The sequence below is a fragment of the Myxine glutinosa genome, unplaced genomic scaffold, assembly GCF_964187855.1.
Source record: "Myxine glutinosa unplaced genomic scaffold, kmMyxGlut1.1 SCAFFOLD_3535, whole genome shotgun sequence".
Classification (NCBI taxonomy): Eukaryota; Metazoa; Chordata; class Myxini; order Myxiniformes; family Myxinidae; genus Myxine; species Myxine glutinosa.
Genome location: NW_027619627.1, coordinates 361 through 25295, shown reverse-complemented (window position 1 = coordinate 25295; position 24935 = coordinate 361). Strand labels below are relative to the sequence as shown.

Genomic DNA, 24935 nt, shown 5'->3' with positions numbered 1-24935 from the left:
GACAATCATGGTTCCCTGTTATGGGAACAGGGAACTGTATGTTTTGAGGCAATGTTTTTATGGCCGGATGCCCTTCCTGATGCCAACCCTTAGTCGCCTCTTACGATGTGCAGGGATACGGTGTACCGATTATAAATCGGGGTACACACCGTGATCATTCATCCCAGCAAGCTGGTACTCAATTTGCACGACCTCGGAAGGATGACAGGCTGAGTTAACCCCCCTGGTGTTAATTCAGCGATCGACTGGGATTCGAACCCAGTATCCTAGGATCCCAAGCCGGCACCCTAACCGCTAAGCCAACACCAGGCTCTAATTGTAACATATTGTTGGAAAGCTTGAATTCATGTTTGTTTAAATAAAATGTAATACAGAATGTCTTTCCTTTTAACATGCATGTCTAGGTACCAGCTGTACCTGCAGATTAAACGTGATCTGTTCCACAGCCGATTGCTCTGTCCGATGGCCGAGGCCGCATGGTTGGGTGCATACGTTGTGCAAGGTATGCTGTAATATTTCATTCAAAATGGATGAGCAAAAGTATTGGGGTCTTTCACTCATATTGAATAGATCTTAAAACATACATTCGTATATTCAGTGGTGATGACATGGAGATAACTTCACTATACGTAATTGGCAGACTTATGAATGTACATGCTTATGTTTTCCAATGTCCTTGAAGCTGAGCTGGGGGATTATGACCCTACCAAGCACTGGGCAGGTTATGTGGCAGCGATGCACATATTTCCACATCTCTCCAGCAAGCTTGAAGAGCCAGTCACTGAGATCCACCAGTATCAGCTCAGGTATGTACAGGAACGATATTGCCCACTGATCTTCAAAATAAAAATGGATGCAGAAATACTTTGACATTTTTCATATCAAACTTGTCTTCCTCCTCTAAACCTGGTGGTGCCTTTTCAGTCTGTCTCTGGAGTATGCCCCCCTTCCATCCCTTCCCTATTTTCAAATGGCACCACAGCCGACTCCACTCGTGAGAAGCCCGAATGCCACAATTCTGTTTGCTTCCAAATCTTGCATGCCCAACCCCTCACCATCAGTACCCATCCTTCCCTGTTGTACTCAACTGCTCCTGGACTCTGTTGTATTTTGGACCTGAGAAGGTGGAGAAGGTTCTTTCAAACCACGACTCAGCAGTTCGACCAAACTGCATCAGCACGTGTGTTCTCAAACTTGCTCTGCTGCTCTTGCAGATCCACTCTACTCTTTTCACCTTGTCATTTGCACTCGGTCATCTTCCATCTGCTTGGAAATCTGCCAATATTACTGAGTTGCAAAAACTTATCACCTTAACTACAGACCAATCAGCTTGCTTCCAATCATTAGCAAGGTCATGGAATCCATCATCGCAGTTGACTTGAAATCCTTCCTTTTCTCCAACAACCTTATCTGAGATCACCAATTTGGTTTCAGACCAGGTCACTACACCGTGGACATGCTTCTTCTACCCACCCAACAATGGATGGAGGCCCTTAATGTCAGACATGTGATCAGGGCTGTCTCTGGGCATATATGTTGCGCTTTTGTCCACTACTCTCGTAGCCAAAGTGTGGCTCTCAACTGAATCCTTTCATCTCCTCTCCCTGTCAATGCTGGAGTGGTCCAAGGCAGTGCTCTGAATCAAGAATTCAGAACTGAGTCAGACTCTTGCCTCTCTTCAGACGTTGAAATAAAAATCACGATCTGGTCAAATACTTTGAATATGTCTTTTCACCCTGACAAATCTCACACTCTACCTATTCCTCTCCGAAAGGACCGTCTGGCAAATCCGGCTATCTACTTTCTTAACAATTCTCTTGAGAAAGTTCAGCCATTCAAACTCCTGGATTCTGCTATCAGCCATGATCCTTCTGGGGCAAACTGCATTTCAAAGTTGGTCTCCAAAGCCATCTGCCATCATACAACGTCTTTCCTTGCCACACCTGAACTCCTATCCACCTACAAGGTCTTCATGTACAGCTATATGGAGTGCTGCTCTCTCCTCTGGGCTGGCACCTTTCTTCACATTTTGCTCAGATTGACCTTTTGGAAACCAAGCCTTTCAAGATAATGGGAATCTCCCGAGATGAATTGGAATCTCCCTCTGGGCTTATCACATTGCTGAGTATGTGGATAATTTATTTTGAGATATAGAGCTGGAAGCAGGGTGGGGGTGTGTGAAATTGAGTAAAGGAATGGATAGGATAGAGGTGAGTGGTGAATACGAAGAGAAGACAGATTATTTTAGACTAGGCTAAATTTCCAGAAATGCATCTAATACAAGTTATAGGGGCATTTCTGAGTAAAAGTTGGTAACAAGTGTTTTTAACCTATTTTGGGGGTGCTGATCATGAAAAAATAGGATACCAAGCTGAATTTTTGGTATTTGATGCTCAAATCTGGAAAAAACTAAATGGCCGCCAAAATATTTAACTTTTAGCCGCTGAACTCAGAATCACACAGGAAGACATTTCAACAAGTACACTTTACGTGAAACAAGATGAATATTTCCGGGCAATCAAATTTGTATATACTATTTTAGCAGAAATCGATGTTTCGGCCATTTTCCAAGATGGCCGCCATCAAATCTTATATTGACGATATCTCCAGTTCTAGTGAACATAGAATCATTATTTTGATGTCTAGCCCCAGGTTATCGAGGTCAAGGAAGCATATGAGCGCACTATTATTAGTGTTGGACCAAAGCTATATACTGAAACAGGACACATTCAAGGTGGTTGCTCACAAAATAGCTCTAAATATCGGCTAACTGCAGCTAAAATGATATCTACAGACACTTACACATGGACCCTTGTGCCACACAGCTCATATAATAAACAACACGATTACAAGGCAATACAACTTTACTTTTGATCTTCATTGATTAATACGATTACATGCAGTGAACAATCACATATGAACGTTTAACTATATACAGGTAGCACAGTCATGACGTCTTTTACGATATGCAGGCTCGACGGTAAGTTGAATAATGTCGTTAACACATTACACATTGTCATTAAAGCAACCGTCCTGGTCAGTTTCTTGCCGACATACACATGCAGCTGTGCAGCCAAGTTTTGCTTTACGGCAGCTACAGCGCATGGTACGACACCGTGACCTGCAACTGCAAGAAACAAGTTCAAGACACGACTCAGGAATTGGATGGAGTGTCATCAGCACTGGTTGCAAATTGGTAGCGACCCTTTTCCATCCCAACTCCGTGACATTCGGCAGGTTCGGAAGTGGGCAGTGTGCCTCCTTCCATATCAGAGATTGGTAATGCACACGCTGGATGTGGAATTTGAGAGCATCGCTCGTGGGTGGCATCGCTTCTGGTTTGCAGGCCTTCTCAAACATGACCCGACGAACGCTATCAGTTGTCTCCAGATTGTTCATCCCGTAGATTTTGCAGACAAATATTTCTGTCGATTTTGACACTTCAGGGGTCAAATTCCCTACTCCCAAACCCACAAGAAGGTGGTGATACTCAAGGAAGACTTTCCATGCTGAACGTTTCGTGTGTCCACAGATGTGCGATGTCGTGTCCGATCCCGTAAGAGCGTGAAATGGCAGAAGTGATTGGACTGAATTTGATGGCAAGTTGTGATATAATGGACCTATGGGTATGTACTTTCTCTTCTGGGCAGTACCAGCCATCATCCATAGATTTCTGCAACTGACACGCGGAAAATGTGCCACCAACAACAGCATGACATCAGTGTCTCTCGCACATACAACTACAGTGTCCAGCCGACTATCTATGACATGTAGAATTATGCGTGTGTCCGCTTCTTCGTGTGTTGCTTTTAGTGGAGTGAGGTCAGTATTGCCACGTGATGACCTGATTTCACGCTCATCGTCAAACCCCCCTGCAACCACAATCTCTATCACCAGGAGCATGTGCCAGAAGTTCTTCCGAGAGGAAGCGAGCAAGGGCTGCCTTGTTTTCTGGAAGGGCAATGAAGTTTATCCAGGAGTTAGGCAGTGGCACCTCCCGTCCTTCTACAATACGACGTATTGGACGACTTGTCTTTGTTCGTTTGGTTCTTGTTCCTGCTTTGATCGACTCATCTCGGTATCTGTCAAATACAACGTCTATGCGAAGATATTGCATTCCTGACTGGAAGATTGATCTTGTGAAAACGTCTGCCAAGTCTCCAAATGTCTTGGCAGCAACCGGTTTCCCAATGGCCACGACTCGAGCCTGTCCATCTATAACAAGACAAGCTGATTTCCCGCGCAGATCGAGCGTAGCAGGACATGGAACATCTGCTGTCAACATATCAGCCAGCAACGATTTGTTTCCTGTCCTTAAATTGCCATTGAGCTCTGCCAGCGAGACTGGTACTCGAAGAAGTTCGTGGTTCAACACGTTGTCCAAGTTGATCGTGCGGCCAGATGCATATGCCGTTACCAAACGTTGGAGGAAGTTTTGATCAGCTTTCAGAACAGTGCGTTTGTTCTTTTCGGCACTGTGTTGTACTACCTTATAAAGATCGTCGAATGTTGGAGCATTGTTCTTCTTGATGGTGTCATACAATGAGTGCTGAGGCACTGAGGTTTCTGCGTCTCCAACAAGTCTATCCTCCACAAATTCATCCAGTTGTTTCTGACCCATGACTCGTGCGTTCAGTAGCGATGTTTGGATTTCTTCGCTAGCAACGTCTTTTGTTGCAATGTTTTGCAGCGCAGCGTGATGCGTATCAGGTGCAAACACATGGAAGCATTCCAATATGCTGAGCAGAATGTTCTCGTCTGCATTGTCACGTTGTTGTCTTGCTGGTTTCGATTCGTTATGGCTGAGCAAGTCTTTTGGATATATCTGCAACATTTCACGCGTATCTGCTGCAATATGTGCTCTCAGGTTGTAAGACAATGCCCATCTGTTCAAGGCTGTATTGGTTTTGGTGATACCAACGATTCCTCCGGCCCTTTTACCAGTTCCATTCAACCACTCTTGTGCCTGGTCGGGATCAACCTGATTGAACTTACGCGCCGACCGTTTGACCACAAAATTTCCTTTTTTGAATTCTTCGAGAACTGACTCTGGTAGGTTTCTCATTTCAGCCAAGTAGACAGGACCCCAGCGTCCATAGTTTACATGGTCATACCTGAGAAAGAAAGGTAGCATGCAGGTGAATGAATGGATGTGAAGGTCCCAAAGTCCATCTCGTTGGGCTCTTGTGAACATAAGTAGAATTGCTACCATTTCCAGGTATCCCCACCAGAAAGAGAAGTTGACATTGTCCTCCTTTCTGCGTTCCAGGAAATCTGACATCAATGATGAAAACGTTGGGTTTGTCAGCAAGGTGACAAGGATCTCAACAGCTGCCAGGTCGGATGCAGCCTTGGATATTTGAATATGCAGTTGCTCGTCGGCTTCTTTCACATAGTCTAGTAGATTGGGTCCTAATAGTCGCCATAGGGCCTGGCATGTAATCCCACGTGGCCAGGCTTATCAAGCAAATCTCCTCGAAGTTTTAGGGCAACATGCACCAGCGACAGGAAGATGTCCTCTTCAGGCCCGAACCTAGGCATTGTTAGTTGTTCGTCTGCTTCATCCGTCAGTCCAGATACAGCATTGCCGGTATACTTAGATGGTACCAACAACGTTTCTCTCTGAGATGTCCCACCATCAGGTCGAACAAAGAGGATGGTATCACCTACTCGAGATTGCAGTTTTTCCCTGAATGTTGTCCGACGACTTACAAAGGACTTCGGAATAACTGTGTTAGCTTCCTCTGAAAGATTTACATACCGATCCCAGACGTCACTTAGCCTCAGCACATGACCCTTTTGGGCTGCATACATAAGTTCTGAAGAAAGCCATATCAAAGGTAAGTCTTGACTGGTGTGAAAATCTTCTTTGACTTTGGATGTACTTCTTTTGAACGAACTTAAGCAAGGAAGGTGATATTTACCTTCCGCTGCGATGAGGTCACTAACGCCTGCCAAACTGAAGCATAGCTTGTGATGTAATTTAGATGCCTCTAAAATATCTTTGCTGACATTGAATGTCATAACTGAACTTAATCGTTGTTTTGACGTACGATCCTGACAAAACATGCACAGCGTCCAGTCAACTGGCTTGACAGAGCTCCGACGTATGACACGACCTTGGGTAGACCCAACAACTGAGCTGCATGTTGGTACATTTTCTCGGTCCTGATGATGATCTTCCAGTCTTTCTAGGCGAAGAAGTTTATTTTTATCGGTGAATTGGACATAACAGTTTTTGTGCCATACGATTGAGGTGGTATTCGAACCCAACGCCAGATCCAGACGCTCAATTATATTGCGGTTTTTTGGGTCGCGTAATTTCTTTCTGGTTTCGTAAGCCTTAGCGAGTGTGGCTAGACCTTGATTGCTGGCAGATCGCAAATCCCCATCTGTTTGGCATAAAATGCATAAGGCGAAGTCAATCGATGATGGTCGTTTCAGAGTAGCAACAGGATCCATCTTGATTTAGTCTGAAAATAAAAGAAAGAGAGGTTGCATGTCATCGTCCCGGTAAATAAACCGTCCTTAACTAGACATGATAACAACCTTAACTAGAAAATACAGTTGACAGTGATCTGAAAGCAATGTAATGCCAATCAAGGTAAAACAGCAATAAAAGCCAATATGGTGTATGAAACATCTTCCATTGAAAGCCTGCAATTCAGCTTGGTATCCTATCTTTTCGTGGTCAGCACGCTCACATACAGCTAATAAGCATAGATACCAAGTGCTACTATGACATTCCTATTTTTAAAAGAAAATTAGAAATGTCAATATCGCGTATACTTTTTTTGACGGCCATTTTGTTTTTTGGCTGATTTAAGCCCTAAATATGTAATATTCAGCTTGGTATTATTTTTTATCGTGATCAGCACCCTCATATACAGCTAATAAGCATGGATACCAAGTATTACTACGACATTCCACTTTTCTGAAGAAAAAAACAAATATCGCATAAACTTTTTTGGCGGCCATTTTGTTTTTTGCTGATTTAGGCCCTAAATATGCACATTTCAGCTTGGTATCCGTTTTTTTCGTGATCAGCACCCTCATATCCACCTAAAACGCCCGGATACCAACTTTTACTCAGAAATGCCTCTGCCAAAAAAAAATCAGAAATTTAGCCTCGTCTATTTGGGGAAAATAGCAGTAATTGGGAGGGAAGGGAAGTGGTATATAAGGAGCTTGCAGGAAAAAAGTGGGGGTTGGTGGGTAACTAAGATTGCACTATATTTAGGTAAGTAATAAATATATGGTCTCCAATACAATAAATATAAACGCCTGGTGTTGGCTTAGCGGTTAGGGTGCTGGCTTGGGATCCTAGGATCCTGGGTTCGAATCCCAGTCAATTGCTGAATTATCACCAGGGGGGTTGACTCAGCCTGTCATCCTTCCGAGGTTGGCAAATTGAGCACCAGTTCACTGGTAATTCCCTGTGTGTCGCAATAGGCGACTAACATGGTTGGCGGCAGGAAGGGCATCCGGCCATAAAACATTGCTTCAAAAAAGGGGACCATGGTGCCCGAAAAAGGCCTGCTCTGCAGGGAAAATGGCCTCTAAAGGTGGCTCAATACAATAAATATAAAAGTCCATTTGACTAATCACATCTTTTGTTTGCTTAATCAAAATTTAAATTGATGACATTCAAATTTGGGAACCCCTACTTGACATAAAACATACATCCTGAAATGACAATTTTCAGCAAATGAAGAAGCCTTGTGTGTAACTTTTTGGACAGGGGTCAGAGTTCACCCGTTGCTGAAAGTCACTTCCTTGCCAGGGCCCGGGAACTCAACACTTATGGGGTAGATCCTCATCCTTGCAAGGTAAGTTTTATAGGTTTGAAGACCCATTTAAATATTGGTCCAACTTTTGAACTTGTACAAAGTATGCCTGATTAAAATTTTTTATTTATGCATGTAAGATGACTTTTATTTCAGATGTAATTGAGATGTATGTCAATATAGGTCATGCATTTGAGGAGAGGGGTTCATTAAATGCGAAAAATGAAAAAAGGAAAGGAATGGGTGAAAAGGGGGGCAGGAGAGTTGAAAAGGACATTGTGGAGAGTGAAAGAGGGATTTTTCAGATATGATGGATGATCAAGTATTATTGGTTATACATTGTAGAGTTAGGTAGGGTGGTATGCACTACAAATTAATGTGGTACTCCACCTATCTCTAAATAATAAGGTGGAGGATGCAGGTTATGTACGTGGTTTGCATTTTGCCCCACCTTGATCTATAGATTGCTCTTGTACATATATTAGTGATTGAGTGTTTTTAGGTCACGTAGATCATGTGATCTTTCTTTTTCCTCATCGTTTGGCCTTCAGGACACTTCTGGAGCCACTTTGTTTCTGGGCTTCACACCCGCCGGATGCATTGTCTTCAAGGGGAACAAGCGTGTCTTATTACTATCATGGTGAGTAAGACATTCACAGAGACTCTATTACAAAGATGCGTCAACGAAAATGTATTTGCGTGATGATTATGTACGTTGTTCTTTCCCAGGCCGCAAGTTGGGAAATTGAAGTTTGAAGGCAAGACTTTTTATATCCACAGCATTCAGAGTGGGGTGGGTGCACATCGTCGATTTAGGAGCGGGATGGGTGGATCAACCTTAAATCAACAATGGGTGTCCGTCATCGATTTAGGATTGCATGACGCTTTGCACACAGTGTTGCCATCATATCGATGTGATCCATTTCCTCTTCATTTTGCAGAAGAAGAGCGTTTTGACTTTTCACACGTCCACTCCAGCCGCCTGCAAACACCTCTGGAAGTGCGCCGTGGAAAACCAGGCATTTTATAAGTGGGTGCAAACCTCTACTCTCCTGGAGCACATCCACAAAAGTTTCTTCCGTGTTTTATTTTGTATTTTTTGGACACCAAAAAGCTGTTAACAGCAAAAATGAATAAAAAATATCCCTCTGTTTGCATCGACCAAAGTAGGTTGTGTTTAATAAATTATACAAGGAAATGTTAGCTTCTAGTAAACACCTGGACTAACTACCTTGTTGGTTTCTTATCAATCTCTGCAGGTACGAAAAATCCTGTGACATTAAAACTGTCTCGAGCAGCAATTTATTCTTCTGCCGGTCTCGATTCAGATACAGGTGAATGGTCTCTTTTTTCGTGTGTTTTTGGAACCAGTTTCAGTTGAACTAATACGATCATTCATTCACAGCTTCCTTGTGTTTTTGGAAACTGTTAATGTTGTAGAACTATTGTTTAATTGCAACAGAATGCTGCTGCAATGGAGAGTAATAATATGTTCCCACCATTTAGTGTTGTTGTGCCTGCAATGTTTTTTTTTCTTTGAGGATTAGGAAGAGTTTCATGCAGTCACGTGTTTTAATTTGGTTTTGCTTTAGGAAATTTGGCACCTGTAATAATGGAACTCTACAGCCTGGGTTTGCAAATGCTTCGCACTAAAAAAACCAAAAAAAAACCAAAAAAAAAACCACCTTTAGAGGCCATTTTTCCCCGCAAGCGGGGGTTGGCCTTTTTCGGGAACTGTGGTTGTTGTTGTTTTTCGGTCCCCTTTTTGAAGCAATGTTTTACGGCCGGATGCCCTTCCTGACGCCAACCCTTTTACAAACCTTTTGGGTTTGCAAATGCTTCGCACTATGCTACAAAAAATTGTTAGTGCACCAGTTGTTATCAAAAACACCTTGTACACCCATCACAATATCATTTTTTTATTTCAACCTTCGGTAATAGTAACTGTGCAATAAAATTTTGAAAAGGAAGAGTATAAAGTGTGGATAAACAATCTTGAATTGGTTATTTATTTCGGGGGATTTTAGGCGGCGCTGCCTTTTCTGAGATAATACTTTATTTCAGGCTCATTCCAATTTGCCCTGATAGCATTGGGATGCACGCACACCCACCTTTCTGAAATCAAATGAGTCACCTGGGATTAAAAAAAAAAACTGACAATCATTTTGTGACACGGTAAGACTAGCTCGGGTTCCAGAAGTGAAAAATCCAAATCCTGAGATGGAAATGGATCCTTGAGTAGTCCTCGCCATCAAGGTGGTTACAGACCAGTCATGACCCTTGTATTGGTGGATCTGAGCTGCTTCAGTGTAAAGAAAGCTATGGTATTTATTTTAACAGTATATCAGGCAATTTGATCTGTTTTGTGGAATAGTAACCGTATATTACAAGCAGTAAGATCTCCCCTTTCCATCATGCCTTGCTTGCAGTGGCAAGGTGGCTAAGGAGGTGTTGGAGGCTAGTACCCTGATCAGTCGGAAGTGCCCCACAGTTCAGAGGTCGGTACCTGTAGCATGTGTAGAGACATTATCACCCCGGAGGCATGTCCGACTTCATTGTCTGCATGATGCTTGCAGGTCTGTTGTGAGAATCGTCCATCAAAGTCAGGCCCATCCATCACCGTTCGGCCACCATTTTGGATTCCTTTGCTTTTGTTTATTCTTTTCATTCATGACCAATACTTAAAGACAATACTGTAAACTTTCTGAGATTATGCTACATTGTGCTTCAAATCCATTATATTTGCAATATGAGCTTTGCCACGTGCCTATGTTGCCGGAAACGATCGGTAATGAAACGATTTCGGACTCTCTTCCATCAAGGTTACTTTATGCCACCTGAGTATGTAAACATTTAAATCACATATGTTTTGCAATAAGAAACTTGCATCGACCTTCTTTGAGTGTGAGATAGCCCATGTACACACACATTCGGCCGTTACACACTCTGCAATATTGAGCACATTTAACCAATTATTTCAAATTACTAAATGACTTTGCGACGATCTTAAAACTGGAAGTTTGCCGATTATAATATCCGTTTAGAAAATGGAAGTTTACCCAAAAATCTGAAGCATACGTACACAAGATCTAGATTCTGGAGTATACTTTTAAATCGCAGACAAAACATGTGGAGCGGTTGAAGTTATATCTTGTGAATATTATGAAGGTGACAATGATCAACTCAGTGTGAAAAGGAGTTTATGATTCCATCACAATTACCGACAATGTGAAGCTATTTGTTTAGAGCATCAAATTAAATTACCTCTCAATACTCCTCGGATAGCATGTGTGTCTTGCTTTCGTCCTTGGTATATTCCTGGGTATCTTCCTTCTATTTCCTCAACACTATCTTATCCTATTAATATTTCCTCTCCCCGCATCAAAAAATCAGAACAAACAAACAAAAACTAACTTGATATTTCACTCCATAACGATTCTCATTTCCATTGAATTTCCTTCTGCTCCTGGTTCTACAATTCCCTACCCCTCCCTATTTTCTACAAACTGAATCTACATTAAATATAAAAGCTTCTTCTTCTTCAAAAAAAACTTTTTAAGAATGCATTTCAACCATTGTATCTCTTTCAGAAATGCTACACGTGTTCTTCCTCTCCACCATGATATATATCTCTTCTTCCCCTTCTTCATCTTCTTCAAAAGGATTATTTTTCTGAGGTTTTTGTCTGCTTTGCATCTCGTCAACAAACCTCCACTCCCTTACCCCCATTCATACAGCGCAGCATTTCACCAGGCATTAAACAAGCGTTCTAATCTCTCATCACATGATCTTTATCTCCGTTTGTCAAAGTTGGGAATATGGAATCAGAAAAATCATTCACCTCCACCCCACCCCTCACAGCTTTATGTCCCCCATTCTGCATCCCTCCTCAACCCACCCTCTTAATACTTCCCCTTAACCCCACCACCTAAATGCTTCCCCCTCACCTCACTTTCTAAAACCTTCCCCCACACTCCTCACACTAAAACCTTCCCCCGCACTCCACACATTCAAACCTTTATGTGTTTATATATATTGTTACGTTTGTGGGGGTGTATGATGAAATACCATAGTAAAGGCAGGATTGTATATGTATAGCATGGACCGTGGATGAATAGGAGACATCTTGATGTATTTAAGTCGGGAAACTGGAGCTTAAGATTGTTTGTGTCTTTACACGAGGGGTGAAGCTGTGCTAACTAGTTAGGGATTAAGGCTAGTTTCCCCAGTATGTGATTGCCCCCTGTCACTTTCCCTACGTTTTTACATTTACAAGGCCAGCCATAAAAACCTCCGTTACAACAATAACAACAACCGTCCCCTGCAAGCAAGGCAGAGCCGGTCGGCAACTAAAACCCACCTCCAAGGGATCGTAACCGGCAGGCCATGCCCCGAGCTTTGTCATTGGTCGAGGAGACATGGGAGATTTGATAGAGCTCGGCTATGGGACAGTGCGACGTCAGGAGAGAAGCTTCGAGCAAGAGGAAGAATGGCGCGTCCCTTGGCTCTCTCTCAGTAGTTCTCTGGTGATATGCTCGAGGAGGAGGGAGCGCCATCTTTCTCTGTTCGTGTGCTGAGGTAGTTTTTGGTGTGCGCTTTTGAGAGCAAGGAGCTCTTAGCTGCTGTGGTGGCTATTGGAGGAGGTTTTGGTGACTGCTGGGCCCGTGGTTGACTGAAGGCTGTGCCGTTCGGGGGAGGGATGGAGAGAGATCAAACGAGGGCCATTTTCACAGCTCGCTTGACGGCTCGATGCGCTTTGCCGTCGTTGGCCAGCACCATTTTGGGTGCTCCGGCGCGGGAGGCATTGGGACCGGACCATCGCAGTCACCTTTACAAAATAACTTGTTGGGACCAGCGAAGTGGCTGCACGATATTTTAAAAAAAGAACATTTCTTTTACTTTATCATTCCCCTGTGTGTTCGTATTTGTGTCTGAATGGAGGATCCTCAAAGTAGGAATTGCAATTAGTTTACTTCAACATTTATTTTGTCCTGCATTTATTGTTATTAAATCATTATTGTGGCATTTTTCATTTGTTGTGTTTGTTTATTCGTTTTGGGTTTGGGAATAAACCTGTTTGCTTCCGTTCAGGTAAGCGCATTCGCTGCCTTCCGTCCTGTGCGTGCCATAAAAATAACCGCCAAGATTTCAGGAGTTCACCCCGGGAGTAAAAACGATCGGTCATTCGTCACCCAGTGGTCTTAATCACTGGGCGACACAACAATATATATTGTTGCGGATATGAGGACTGTATTTTTTTTGATTGTGTGCTTTATTATTATTATTATTGTTTATTCTGCGCCCCCCTGCCTCCGGAGCTGTGTAAAGGTGAAAGGGCATCCCATAATTAGTCCACAAGCATACACGTCAGCCAAATAATAGAATACCCCTGTTTGATAGTTATATCTTATTCTGTGTTTTAGAGTAAGGCTGTGTCTCCCATTAATTGAAGTACTCCATTGCACCAGTGAAAGAGAATAGATCCCCTTTCATTCCCATCCCCAAAATCTCTATTTCCTTTCACATCCCCTTTCGTCATTGCCGAGCCTCGATTGCCAATTACCTCCCCTCCAAAACCACCATTGAACAAGGGCTCGGGTCGGGGAAGAGGGGCGTGCCCGCCCGTCGTCATCAAGGGCGGAGCCAGAGGGTCGCATGACCAACCAGGGCCGAGGTGAGCACACCGATGGGCGTGTCCTGAAGGCCGGCGGCTTGATCGCCGGAGGCGCTATAAAGGCGCGCGCGCAAGTGGCGTGAGAGAGTCAGTCAGTGGAGTCGGTGGTCAGTTGGTTGCGTTGGTTGCAGTGAGGAGTTGGTGGTGGTGGTCAGTGGTTGCGTTGGTTGCGGTGAGGAGTCGGTGGTGAGGAGTGAGTGGACCAAGAAAGAGTTGAGGGTTTGGACCAGACGAGTCAGACAAGTCCTGGGAAAGCCGCGGAGGCCACAGCAGCAACAACACCCAACAGCCACTTGGGGCCTGGGCGATGGTTTTGAGCAAGGCCGTGAAGGAACGGCGGCTGCTAAACGCGCCGATCGTGCTGCAGGACCCCCTTGGACCTTCCTCTCCCTCCAGCCATCCACCTCCTGCCTTTCCACCCTTCTTGTGTACGTGAGTTTGTTTTGTTTGTTCTGTCCCTGGGTTAATTAAGTCTGTATAAGCTAGTATTTGCACTGTGTCACCTGCGTCTTATGTGTTGTAAATAAACGTGACTGCTTCCTTTTTGCTTGTGTGTACAATAAATCCAATTACTCTTCTGTCCGTCTTCTCGTCTTATTCCTTTTCCTCTTTGCATTTCGTCGTTTTAGTCTTTTCCCAGATTGGGCAGCTGCGGTGCGATACGGCCAAAGTTCTGGGTGAATCGGGGAACAACTGTTCGGTCGCGGAGCCTTCGCTCGGCAAAGTAACATCTAAACCGCGATCAGTAACAATATATATATATGTCTTTGTCTTTGTCGACTTTGTCTTTTGCTGTCTGCAAAATCTATCCTTGTATATCTCAAAAGTAGTGAAATACTTTTCTTTGATACCTTGTCATTGTGCACACAGTGTCAGGTTATAAAGTCGATTGTGTGTTGCACAGGCATTCTTTCACTCGCTGCCAAAACCCACTGTCCAGCTCCCAACAGAGCCTCAACATCTCTGGGAATTTCCTGCCAGTCTTGGAGCCACTAGAAAACTCTATATCGCAAGGTATGTGTCAGGCAGAAAGACTGCTCGTTTTTTAAAATTGCTAATCAGCTGTACCTGTGGTCTTGTACATCATTTGTCAACAAACCACTTCCTGCTGGAAATTTACATTGGGCATGCCTTAGTCACTCACCTGTGTACCTGTGTTTCCTCAGGATTAGATTCCCTCAAAGAGGATTTAACGCCTGTGCGCTCAAAAGGAATGTCTAGAAGCATAGGCTCCAAGCCTGGCTGCTCTCGCCCAGGCATAGCGGTACAAGCTTTGTTGAGGCCTACTATACAAGACGAAGTGTGGCCTGGAGGCTGTCTCGGCCTTGTTGAGGATGGAGAGGATATGAGTATCAATGACCAACCTCTCACAATATCTGACCTTGCGTATCACCCGTCGACCAGTGTGCTGCCTACACCTCTCGAAGACGCACTTACCATTGACAGCATCTTCGCTTGTGATCACAATAAGTATGTCGGTCGATGAATTGCATTTGAATTGAATACCTAGGGATAGGGAGGGGTGACGGTGTTGATTTTGCTTATTTAATAAAATGTGTTAGATATTGGATTCAAGTGTCAAAAGGTACAATTTTCTGTTTTGTTAGGCTTGCCCTGAAGAGAATATGAGACTATTGGTGTGTGTGTGTGTGTGTGTGTGTGTGTGTGTGTGTGTGTGTGTGTGTGTGTGTGTGTGTGTGTGTGTGTGTGTGTGTGTGTGTGTGTGTGTGTGTGTGTGTGTGTGTGTGTGTGTGTGTGTACGTGCGTGAGTGAATGCGTGTGGCTGTCTGTGTCTGTATATTTGTGCTTTAAAAATGTTTTTCTCTGCAACCGCTTATCTGATTGATGCAAAACCTTTAGCATAAGAGGGCAACCCCATTGAGAATATTTTATTGCTAACTCTGACATCATAGGTCACATGGTATTGTAGCCATATTGGATTAAAGGAAAAAATTGGACATCATTTTCTCTGAAACCACTCAACGAAAAAAAAAATAGAAATTTGTCATATGTCATCAACTCCATATGGGTGGTGCATATATGGTGACAATGAAGACGTCATTGGTGAAGTGGTATTCCAGCCATAAAAGTTGAATTGAAATCGCTAGATCCTAAAAATCTGAAACTTCATATATGTGATCAATGGCCCGATGTGAGTAAAGAATTAAATTTATGACGTTCATAACTCATTTCAAGAAACTATGTGACATAATCGGGTGCATAGATGATGCGGGTGTATATGGGCTATAATTGCAGTGGGCCATAATATCAGTGTGTTCAGTTAACGACAGCATGTTTGTTCAGAATGAATGCGTGAGGCGAGGCTATGTGCTCTGTGAGTGTTGTTCTAGTTGCATCTAGCCTTTGCTATTGCATCTCTGGAATTGGCCCGTTTGGGATTCATGCCTATCTGAGTGCACGACTCACGATGCTGGGATTCAAGGTTGAAATCCCATGGAATATTTTATTTGTCCATTGTCTGCTGATATCATTGTAATGCATGTTAAAGCACCCTGATGTCTCCTTACGTACTTGACCTGCTTCCGGTGTACAGTGTGTGCAAGCTCCTGCATGAAGCTTGTTCACTGTAGAAAACAAAATCTACATTGTTTCACAAACGTATTAACAGTGCATTTTTGTGTACAATGCAGATTCTGGGAAGCAGAATCCGAATCTACTTGCGATGAGGTGGACTTTGCTACACCATCGTTATCATTATCTTCGGATGAGGACGGCATTGACGACGAGCCTACTGCCATGGATAGTCTTCTCGGGCTAGGCCTGGCATTGGTAGGACAAGCTGATCCCACAGCTCAGCTCGGCCCCAGGCTGTGCTGGGCCACCCGCCTGCTATTGCTGGTGCTCGGTCTTATAGGTCTTTTAGTGGCTTTGCTGGAGATGGGCATCGACATTGCTTCGCTGCGAGACTTCAGGCAGTCACCAGATTTTGAGCAGATACACCAGGATTACCTTCAACCTCTGGCCTGCTGGTTGCGCGGTAACAACTTAGCTTAAGTATGCTCTGACTTGTTCCTTATAGTTTTCTGTGTCAAACAAATTACTCCCAACACCACCACAGTCCTCCTATTACGAGCTTTTTTGACAATCTCGCTAGATAGTGTTAGTTCTTTACCTTACTATTTTGATGTCATGGATTCAATACATTCATAATACGATGGCCTTTATTATCCCCCCCCCCCCCCCCCTCATCATGGGGATTAAGGATAAGCACTAAAGTTCAACCGAGCATGGGTTCGTTATGTGATACGCAATATTTTCTTTAATTTCCAAAGAGAAACAGATGCAAAAGGTCAGAGGTCATTACTGATGGACTTTTTGGCTGGGAGACATTGAATGCCACATCTGCTGCTTTCTCAACAATGTCCCTTGGCAGGCCTTTTTTCTCTTCCTGCAGAGTGTATTTGTGAGTCTCAAAAAGTCTCTGCCATCCTTTTATTTATTGAAGGATGAGTGTTGTACTTCGTGATTGTTGTGGATGAAGGGTGCTTGTTTATTCATTCCTTACAACTTCATCCAAATTGGAAGTGAGCACAAGATGACCATTGATGCAATGAAGAATTGTTGGTATACTTGATAATCATTTTGACAATAATTCTGATAGGATAGCCTCGAGGTATCATTTTGAGTTGTCTAGCCTGGGTTTGAATCTCAGCCCAGCTATAAACTGTCATCCGGGTGTAAACTGAGCGTCTCATCTTCCGGCATTAGTGGGTGAACATTATAGATCCCGCAGTGTCCTTCGTGTACAGTAGGCGAACTATATCCGGCACCCTATGCAAACTACAAACTCCTTCTGTAACCTACAGGGGGCGCTGCCTCCGCCGCATCGCCATGCCCCTGCAAACACTATTGCAAAGCCGCAGTCCCCTCCTGTGCACACGAGCAAACGTATTTTAACAACAAACTTTGACGTTGGTGAACTTTCTAACATGTACGTGGTATAAAAATACACTATAAAGACTAGAGGCATCACCTCTTAGTGACAAAGCACATTTTAATAATTTTAGAAACGCATATATTGGGATGGACAAACAGGTTTTATGAGAAAATCTTCCTGGAATACTTGGGAATTCTGAGAAGTAAATATCAGATGGGAATTTGTATTTAACATGGAAGATTTGTTGAGGAACCGTATCCTAGGTCCGTTAATACCACTAATACCATGTAGGATTTCAAACACCTGTAGTTCACTACTGAATGGGTATATGGCAAATAGGTATATAATATCAGATTTTCAGCACAATCCTCTGGCCCATGTCGGAAGAGACATTTATCTCAAACTGTAACATTGGTCATTTTTACCTCCACCACCGAAGGTGGATTGAGGTTATGTTTTCACTCCTGTCTGTCTGTCCGTTTGTGAACAGCATATCTCAAAAAGTTGTGGATGTTTTCAGACTAAATTTGGTGGAAAGGTTGGGTATGTGACAAAGGAAATTATTTGATTTGGGTGAAGATCCAAACCCAGATCCGGTTCAAATCATTATTTTAAGTGATTCTTCACCATTGAGTGATAGGACCAAAATAATATACAGTACCGTAAAATGGGGTGAATAGGGACAGCAAGGTGAATAGGGACACAAACTGAAAAAAAAATCGGAAACTTTTTTCGCTGAAAATTGATAACCATACTGATTTGTTGATATTTGGGTTGAAAGTGTTCTCTTGTTTTTTTTTAAAAAGCAACTTATAGTCCCTATTAACCCCATATATGGGTTAAATAGGAATAAATAGGATTTTTATGGCTGTCCCTGTTCACCCCGTTTTACGGGTGAATAGGGACAGTCACTAATACAAAAAAATAATAATCAAGAAATAGGGAAAGTTTGGAGAAACTTTTTATCCCATATTTTTTTTCATTGGCACCATGGTTTATATTATGGGTGCATATTATGTGCATCCTTCTGAGCTATCAATTTAGCAATAAGTTGGAAACTCAGGATTGTTTCTTGATTATTATTTTTTTGTATTAGTGACTGTCCCTATTCACCCGTAAAACGGGGTGAATAGGGACAGCCATAAAAATCCTATTTATTCCTATTTAACCCATATATGGGGTTAATAGGGACTATAAGTTGCTTTTTAAAAAAACAAGAGAACACTTTCAACCCAAATATCAACAAATCAGTATTGTTATCAATTTTCAGCGAAAAACGTTTCCGATTTTTTTTTCAGTTTGTGTCCCTATTCACCTTGCTGTCCCTATTCCCCCCATTTTACGGTATATCGCGATATCTCAAAAAATTGTGGACAGATTCGGACGAAACGTGGTGGACATGTTGGGTGCATGACAAGGATGAATCAATTCGATTTTGGGGAAGATCCGAATGCGGATCTGGATACAAGTCGAGATTTTTCAAAATTTTGAGTGATTCTTCTGAATGGGTATCTGGAATGAATTTGGTGATTGGCCAAAAATTGAGTGATAGGGCCAAAAACGATATATAGCATGATATTTCAAAAAGTTGTGGATGGATTATGACAAAACTTGGTGGATGGGTTGGTTAGGTAACAAGAACAAACTGATTAGATTTTGGTTCAGGTCCGAATCCAGATCTGACCTATCGGTGGGATACAAAGCGTAAACTATATTCTCTCTACCGAGTTCCGTTCTAGTTATATCATACAGCGATTGACTGGATCGAGGTTTGACTCTGCATTCGGTCAAGTGGATACGATTGCTCTGCAGCTCGGGTCGGTGGGTTTAATTTTTATTTTCATTAACCTCAGACTCATGGTGAAGCTTGCACATAAATCACATGCGGGATAAGGACATTGGTAGATGCCGATGTACTTTTTTGCTTTAATTACAAGGACATCGGTAGAGAATGCACAAATCTGCACACTCTTTGCTATGTGAACCTGAAATCCCAGGATCATGATCAGAGTTCAAATGGGAATGGGTGAACCCTTTTTAGTAACTAATTACATCGAGAAACGAAAACAACTTGATATATATTTTTCTAATTAACACAGCTGATTGGACAATACAGGCTATGAATGAATTACAGTACAACGTTATGAATTTGAATCTAAGCATTTTCCATTTAGTATCTAGTTCTTAATTAACTTCTCATTTTAAAAGGATTTACACATTTAGGATATAAAACTTATTTATATGTAAATAATGTTGCGGCTTTCCTCTTAGCGCTTTGTTGATAAACCAAAAAGTCGGTGTGTGATGTCACTGTAAACTTGCATAATTTATTTTGTACTACTTTTGAAACACTTTATCGAAATATTTGCTTAAATTTACCTTTACCTTCACCCTGGTGTAGAAAGTCTACTTTGTAATCGTAAACATTTGAAATAAAATGATAAAAACATTTTTGCTTGTGCAAATGCTTCTTTACGAAGTTCGTTTGGCCACTCGGTGCTGTTCTTTCTTTCTTTGTTCTTTGCCATTTTTAGAACGTAATAATTCGACAAGTACAACGCTTGATCCGATCAGTATGAATTTTTTTTTGTTGTATGCTTTGAAAACGTATTTGCCTTTGAGCTGTCTATCCTGTAGGTTTGAATCCCGACCCAGCTATAAACTGCCATCGTGGTGTTTCGCAGGCAGCTGATTCATCAATGTGTTCACCGTCCCTCAGACGTACCTGCACTGCGAAGCTAAACTGCAGGTTTGTTTTACGATTCGTGTTCAAAATATAACACAGTTGAAATCAAGTTCTTCTTCGATCATAAGCTGACATCTGTGGACAGACAGACGTAGGGAACTAACTGTGTAACCTGCTCTTTTGGTCGTGAGATCTTTGTATGTTATCAAAGAGAAGCCCACCCTGATAATTGTCATCAGAGCTGCTAAAACATCTCATGCAGAGCCTCATGTGACCAATTGCAACAACACATTGAGTGGTATTATCAGCACTGATTGTGTTGAGGCAACAGCCAATTGACAGCTTGAGGGCCATGCAAAATTAGCATAACGTTCGTCATGACAACACCAATTGCTTTCTTCTAACTTCTTCTTCCTCCTCTTCAGTATAGCTTGATGAATCACAGTTGATGAGCATTTGATCATCAATAATATTTTTAAATCGAGCCTAATAAGTGAATAAGTGATCGCTGTTTTTTAACCAATTTTCCTTGTTTTTTTATGGGATATTGCCCGTCACAAAGCCAGAAGGCCACTCGAGGTGGGGGCTACACAAAGAAAATAAAAGCAGAACAACCAGCCCCTTGGATTGAAACAAGACAAATGTAAAAAGTTGTCTCTTCACAGAACAAAAAGGGCTGAAAGGGGTTAACTAGTCTGCTTCGAGACCTCTACCCCCATTTTTGGTAGACTGCCGAACAAGGCTAATGAGCTCAACCCACCCGGGTTTGAAATCAGAGTTGTCCTTCTAGGCAGACTGCCGGCCAAGGCTAACGGGTTCCACCTACACAGAGCAAGCCTGGTTTTAAGGCGCCCAGACACCTGCCTTTCATACCTCCGCATTCAGTTAAAAACAGGGGTCGGCACGAGAAGCAATGCGGTAGGAGTTTGATTAGAAGAGGCTATTGAGGCGCAGACCATATGGGATATTTTATGGATGAGGAGTTGCTCAGTTCTCCACAACTATCCCCGTCAATCCTAACCCTTTGACCCCTAAAAGGCAACTTTTGCGGCAGGCACCAAGTTATGTTATTACCTACACCACCAAAGGTGGATGGAGGTTGTTTTCACCCCTGTCTGTCAGTTTGTTTGTCTATCTGTCTGTCTGTGAGCAGGATATCTCAAAAGGTAAAAGGATATATCTTGGGGAACAGGTTCGGTGTGTGACGAGAACTAATTGATTAGATTCTGGATCCATATACCAATACTTTTAATTGGTTCTTCACCATTGAGAGATGGGCCAAAAAACGATATGTAGCACAATACTGTATCTGAAAACGTTATGCACTCCTTATGATAACACCAGGTGGATGAGTTGGGTAGGTGACAAGAACATGCTGATTAGATTTTGGTTCAGGTCCAGATCCAGATTTGGCATATCAGTGGGACACAAAATTTAAACTGTTCAACCTGGAAAAGGTATGTGCTCTACCAGTACCATTCTATAAATATAGTGAAAACACTCCACAGTGTCTATTAGTGCAATTAGCTGTCTCCCTTTTCCCCCATTTAAACAATGGCACGGCATTCATTCACGGATTTTCATCGATATTCATGGATTATCACCGACATTCGTGGGTTTTGTCTCGCCATTTCCGGGACTTTCATTGACCTTCGCGGATTATCGTCGACATTCTCGGGATTTGCCTCAACATTTGTGGATTTTGCCTCGACATTCGTGGTTTGTTCCTCTCTGTTCATGGATTTTTACGATTCGGGAACCAATCCCCCTTTTTCCATTGAAATAATTCCCCCCCATTCACGGTTTCGCAATTGGCGGCATTTCCCAGGAACGTTTCCCGGATAGCGGGGTCCGACAGTGTGTATATATATATATATATATATATATATATATATATATATATATATATATATACATCAGTCACTATGCGACCTTCATATCATCAGTGGAGAACCGCCAGCAAGGTGTCCCATACAGCTGCTGCTGCACCTTGCTGGGAGCGATAAGCACCGCCTGCCATGCAGTGACGTTATCTCTGGTATCCACTCATCATATGGAGTCGACCTGGTTGCGGTTGGGAGTTACTAATAATGGTATCTGTAATCTGGTTCTCCAACCTAATGGCTGGCGGTTCTCCACTGATGATATGAAGGTCGCATAGTGACTGATATAAAAACCGAAAGGGTCACAGAGTTACAAGTGTATGGAAAGCCTCACTGCGTTGCCCTGATGAAGCCCCAACAAGGGCGAAACCAGGTCGGTAACTGTGAGTTTTGCATGCACTTGTGACAGTATCTGTATTTATAATCCACTAGGGCATGCCCGTACTATATCTATATCTAAAATTATATCCCCCCCCCCTCTATTTACATGAAATGGTTTGGTCCAAAGCGAACGGCTTGCGAGTGGTGACAATCCCCCCCCTCTATTTACATGCAATGGTTTGGTCCAAAGCGAACGGCTTCCGGAGTTTGGTAAAGAAATCGCCATCGCGTGCACAAACGCGCAGGAAAGCGAATGAATCGCAAATTCGTTTTTATTAGTTGTAAAACATAGTTTAACGCCAACATAGTTTGCAAACGTGAAATAAATGAATACGCTCTCAAATGTGCCATCCGAGGCAGAGTGTGCCCGCCACGTTCGGCACACGCGATCGTTCGCTGCTCTCTGATTGGTTGAATCGTTTTTTGGACATAGCTCGGTAAGTAATTGTCCGATTAATATGAAACCTTGAAAAGGCACATCCTCGGGTCCCCAGCAATATACCTGGCAAGTTAAAAGTATATCGGACCCGTGGTTGTCGAGAAACAGCGGTCACAGACAAACAAACAAACGTACAGACAGACAGACAGAGATTACTGGAATTATAGATAGATAATGACGCACTGCTAGATGGTTCCTCTGGAACTTTGCAGGCAAGGCGGACGTGCATGGCGATGACGTCATGTTGTCCGCTCATTAGGTTGGAGAACCAGATTACAGATACCATTATATATATATATATATTATATATATATATATATATATATATATATATATATATATATATATATGTATATATGTATATATATATATATATATATATATATATATATATATATATATATATACACTACTGGTCAAAAGTTTTAGAACACCTCAATTTTTTCAGTTTTTATTGCAATTTACGCAGTTGAATGTCCAGTAAATAACCTGAAATGGTTCAAAGGTAAGCAGTAAACTGCTCGAGGTTTAAAAAAAAGTTTAGGACAGCAAAAACGGGAAAATAATGTAAATTGCACAGTTATATTGTAAAAAAAGGCCTTCTTCAGGGAACAAGAAATGGGTTAACAACTTACAGCTTTTCTGCAGCAATGTAAGTAAATTAAGCCTTGAAAGTTGATGCAAACAATTCCTACAGGTGTCCCAACCTCTGCTGATTACTTGATTACAAACCCCCTGTCTGTATAAAAGCAGTATTGGAACAGACTGTTATTACACCCTCTGAAGTATTATTTGGACAATATTGCACTGCAGGAAGTAGTATATTGGAAACTGGAGGAAACTCTGACAGGAAGAGGTCTGGCAGACCCAAAGCCACAACAGAATCAGAAGACAAGTTTCTGAGAGTCATTCAGCTTGCGTGATAGGTGGCTCACAGGACAACAGCTTCAAGCACAGCTTTACACTGGTCGAAGTAAGCAAGTCTCAGTTCCAACTGTGAAGAGAAGACTTCGAGCTGCAGGTTTGACAGTCGAGTGGCAGTAAGAAAGCCATTGCTAAGATGGCAAAATAAGAAAAAGAGGCTTGCCAGGGCCATGAAGCACTGCCGGTGGACTACTGAAGACTGGAAGAAGGTCTTATGGACCGATGAATCAAAATTTGAAATCTTTGGTTCATCACGCAGGGTTTTTGTACGCCGTCGAGTTGGCGAAAGGATGGTTCCTCAGTGTGTGACACCAACTGTCAAACATGGAGGAGGATGCGTGATGGTCTGGGGCTCTTTTGCTGGATCCAGTCGGCGACTTGCACAGAGTGACTGGCACCCTGAACCAAAAGGGCTACCACAGCATTTTGCAGTGCCATGCAATACCCTCTGGTATACCCCTCATTGGTCAGGGGTTCATCCTACAGCAAGATAATGACCCTAAACACACCTCCAGGCTATGCCAAAACTACCTTTGAGGAAAAGAACAAGACGGTAGGCTTTAAATCATGGAATGGCCAGCACAGTCAAGACTTAAACCCCATTGAGCTGGTTTGGGATGAACTGGACTGAAGGGTGAAAGCAAAGCAACCTACAAGTGCAACACATTTGTGGGAACTTCTGCAACAGTGTTGGGAAGAACTTCCCGAACAATATTTGATTTCTATTGAAGAAAGAATGCCACGAGTGTGTTCGGCGGTTATAGCTGCAAAATGTGGCTACTTTGCTGAGTCAAAAATTTTAATTAAATTTTGTTAAACAAAATGATTGTATGATTTCTTTTTTATCTCCAATTGTTTATTTGTTCTATGCTTAATTTCAGAGTACATTGAGACATTAAACTGTGTAAATTTCAATAAAAACTGGAAAAATTGAGGTGTTCTAAAACTTTTGACCGGAAGTGTGTATGTATATATATATATATATATATATATATATATATATATATATATATATATATATATATATATATATATATATATATACATATATATATCTATCTATATATACAGACTTGGCATTTAATATGGAATATATATTTTTTCTTGACTTGGGTTTACTTTCTCAACTCAGTATATCAATCTGGTGAGTTTCTTTTACACTTTGGTGATTTATTTGTTAAAAGAACCAGTTAGTGGAAGTTAAAAGAAAGAATTAAAAGTTAAAAGAAGTTAAAAGAAAGAATTAAAAGAATTAGTGGAAAA

General features: G+C 42.2%; 1 protein-coding gene across 1 annotated transcript; it reads left to right on the top strand.

The window, feature by feature from the left end:
* Window positions 1–404: 404 nt before the first annotated feature.
* On the top strand, window positions 405–16564 carry LOC137422609 (FERM domain-containing protein 3-like; the record flags this gene model as incomplete). The annotated part of the gene is made up of 11 exons (XM_078769625.1): window positions 405–502; window positions 683–806; window positions 7742–7829; window positions 8339–8427; window positions 8517–8580; window positions 8729–8817; window positions 9047–9121; window positions 10217–10285; window positions 14366–14475; window positions 14628–14931; window positions 16113–16564. Coding segments are annotated over 11 exons (1474 nt in total), but the record flags the coding sequence as incomplete, so codon positions are not given.
* Window positions 16565–24935: the final 8371 nt, after the last annotated feature.